Here is a 2,500-nt window from a genome sequence, read left to right as displayed (position 1 = left end):
AGAGAGAGAGAGAGAGAGAGAGAGAGAGAGAGAAAGAGAGAGAGAGAGAGAGAGAGAGAGACAGAGACAGACAGACAGAGAGAGAGAGAGAGAGAGAGAGAGAGAGAGAGAGAGGGAGAGAGAGAGAGAGAGAGAGAGAGAGAGAGAGAGAGAGAGAGAGAGAGAGAGAGAGAGAGAGAGAGAGACAGACAGACGGACAGACAGATAAAGAGAGAGAGAGAGAGGGGGGAGGGGTAAACTAAACAAAAGGATAATTGTTGCCTAAAATCTTTATGAGTCACGAACAATATCAGGTGATTGGCTAACCACCTTCCACAAGCAATAATAAAAAGACCCAATGAGCTTCTATAACCTCAGCTTTGAATGTTTGGGGACGAAAAAAAGGGGGAGAGGAGGAGGGAGAGAGGGAAGAGAGAGAGAGAGAAAGAGAGAGAGAGAGAGAGAGAGAGAGAGAGAGAGAGAGAGAGAGAGAGAGAGAGAGAGAGAGAGAGAGAGAGAGAGAGAGAGAGAGAGAGAGGAGAGAGAGAGAGAGAGAGAGAGAGAGAGAGAGAGAGAGAGAGAGAGAGTGAGAGAGAGAGAGAGAGAGAGAGAGAGAGAGAGAGAGAGAGAGAGAGGGAGAGAGAAAGAAAGAGAGAGAGAGAGATAAAATCACAGAGATAAAAAGAGAGAAATAGATGAATAGAGAGAGAGAGAGCCACAGAGATAGATAAATCGGTAGACAGATAGACAGATAAATAGACAGACAGACAGACAGGTAAGTAAAAAGAGAGAGAGAGAGAGAGAGAATCAAAGAGATAGATAAATCGATAGATAGATAGACAGATAAACAGACAGACAGACAGATAATTAAGGGAGAAAGAGAATCACAGAGATAGATAAATCGATAGATAGATAGACAGATAAACAGAGAGACAGACAGACAGGTAAATAGAGAGAGACAGAGAAGATTTTGTCGTCGTTTCGTGTTCATCTGCCATAGAGAGAGATAATCTTTCCTCTAGCTTTTATATCATCGCAAAAAAATACCTAAGTTCTATGCGGTCTCTTATTACTAACTAAAATACCGATATAAACCTTGGATGTGGACAAATTTGCTTTTAGTAGAAAAAAAAATCGGATATGATGTGAGCGAGGTTTCATAAACATGAATTTATCCCTGTAAACAAATTTCAGTATATTGTGAATGGGTACAGCACGATTCTGTGGATACATGTGTAATTATCTCTTATGGACACATACAAACAGTCATGCATACATGCACACAAATACAGTATATATGATTATACATATTAATGCATAAAATTTTATTTACATATACACACGCAGAGTTATGCACAAAAGCCCAAGTGCGCACACACATGCACACACACACACACACACACACACATACACACACACAAGATATTGTTTTTGTTTTTCCACAGCCATGTCTAGTCCCGTTCTCTTCCCCTCTCTTTCTCCTTTTATTTCCCTCTTTTGCCCTTTTTTCTCTACCCCTTCTTTCTCTTATCTTTTCCCTCTCTTTGGCTCTCCCCCCCCCCTCTTCCACTTTTCTTTCCCCCTTTAACCTTCACTTTTCCCACTTTTTCTCTCTCTTCCTTTTCCCCTCACTTCCCACCCCCTGTCTTACCCCCTTCCTAACCTTTCCCACCTTTCCCTATTTCACCCACTCCCCCCTCTTTCCCTTCGCTTCCACCTCCCCCCACTATTCCCCTCGCTCCCACTCCTACTTCTCCCCCCTCTTTTCCCCTCACTTTCCCTTTTCCACCCCCTCCTCCCCTCATTTCACCTCACTTTTCCCCTCCTCGCTCCCACTCCTACTTCTCCCCCTTCTTACCCTCTCACATTCCCTCTTCCACCCACTCATCCTCCCTTTTTCCCTCAATCCCCCCTCCTTCCCCCTCGCTCCACTCCCCCTTCTTCCCCCTCTCTCTCCCCTCACTTTCCCTTCATTTCCCTCTCCTCTCCTTCTTTTCCTCCTCTCCCTTCACCCCCTCGCTTCCACTCCCCATTCTTCCCCCTCTTTTCCCTTTTTCACCAACTCTCCCCCTCCTTCCCTCCCCCTTCCCCTTTTCCTCCCTCTCCCTGTCTCCCCTCACATTTCCCCTTCTTCCCCCTCTTTTCCCCCCCTTCCCCTTTTCCTCCCCCTCTCTCTCTCCCCTCACATATCCCCTCTCTCTCTCCCACAGCCATCACGAAGCTGACGACCACCTACGCCTCGGTGACCCTCTACAAGAACCACACCATAAGGTACTCCGCTCGCGTCTACAGCATCATCGGGTGTCAGATGGAGTTCCACGAGTACCCGATGGATGTTCAGACGTGTTCCATGATCATGCAGAGCTGTGAGTATGGTTTTTTGTGTGTTTTTTGGGGGGGGGTTTGGGAGTTTTTTTTGGGGGTTTGGGGGTTGTGTGTGGTTTGAGGGTTGGGGGGGTTTGTTTGTGGTTTGGGGGTTTTGTTTGTGGTTTGGGGGGTTTGTTTGTGGTTTGTGCGAGGT

At 46.4% G+C, this 2,500-nt stretch overlaps 1 protein-coding gene across 1 annotated transcript in view; it reads left to right on the top strand.

The window, feature by feature from the left end:
• Nucleotides 1-2,500, top strand: part of LOC138867338 (glycine receptor subunit alpha-4-like) — a 61,441-nt gene that overhangs the window by 36,153 nt on the left and 22,788 nt on the right. Inside the window, exon 4 of the mRNA XM_070142470.1 lies at nt 2,190-2,345. Coding sequence (XP_069998571.1) covers nt 2,190-2,345 — 156 coding nt within the window. The remainder of the gene's footprint in view (nt 1-2,189; nt 2,346-2,500) is intronic.

Source organism: Penaeus vannamei, chromosome 29 (assembly GCF_042767895.1).
Source record: "Penaeus vannamei isolate JL-2024 chromosome 29, ASM4276789v1, whole genome shotgun sequence".
NCBI classification, from domain to species: Eukaryota; Metazoa; Arthropoda; class Malacostraca; order Decapoda; family Penaeidae; genus Penaeus; species Penaeus vannamei.
The sequence above is the reverse complement of the archived record's forward strand: the minus strand, read 5'-3'. Positions and strand labels throughout refer to the sequence as shown.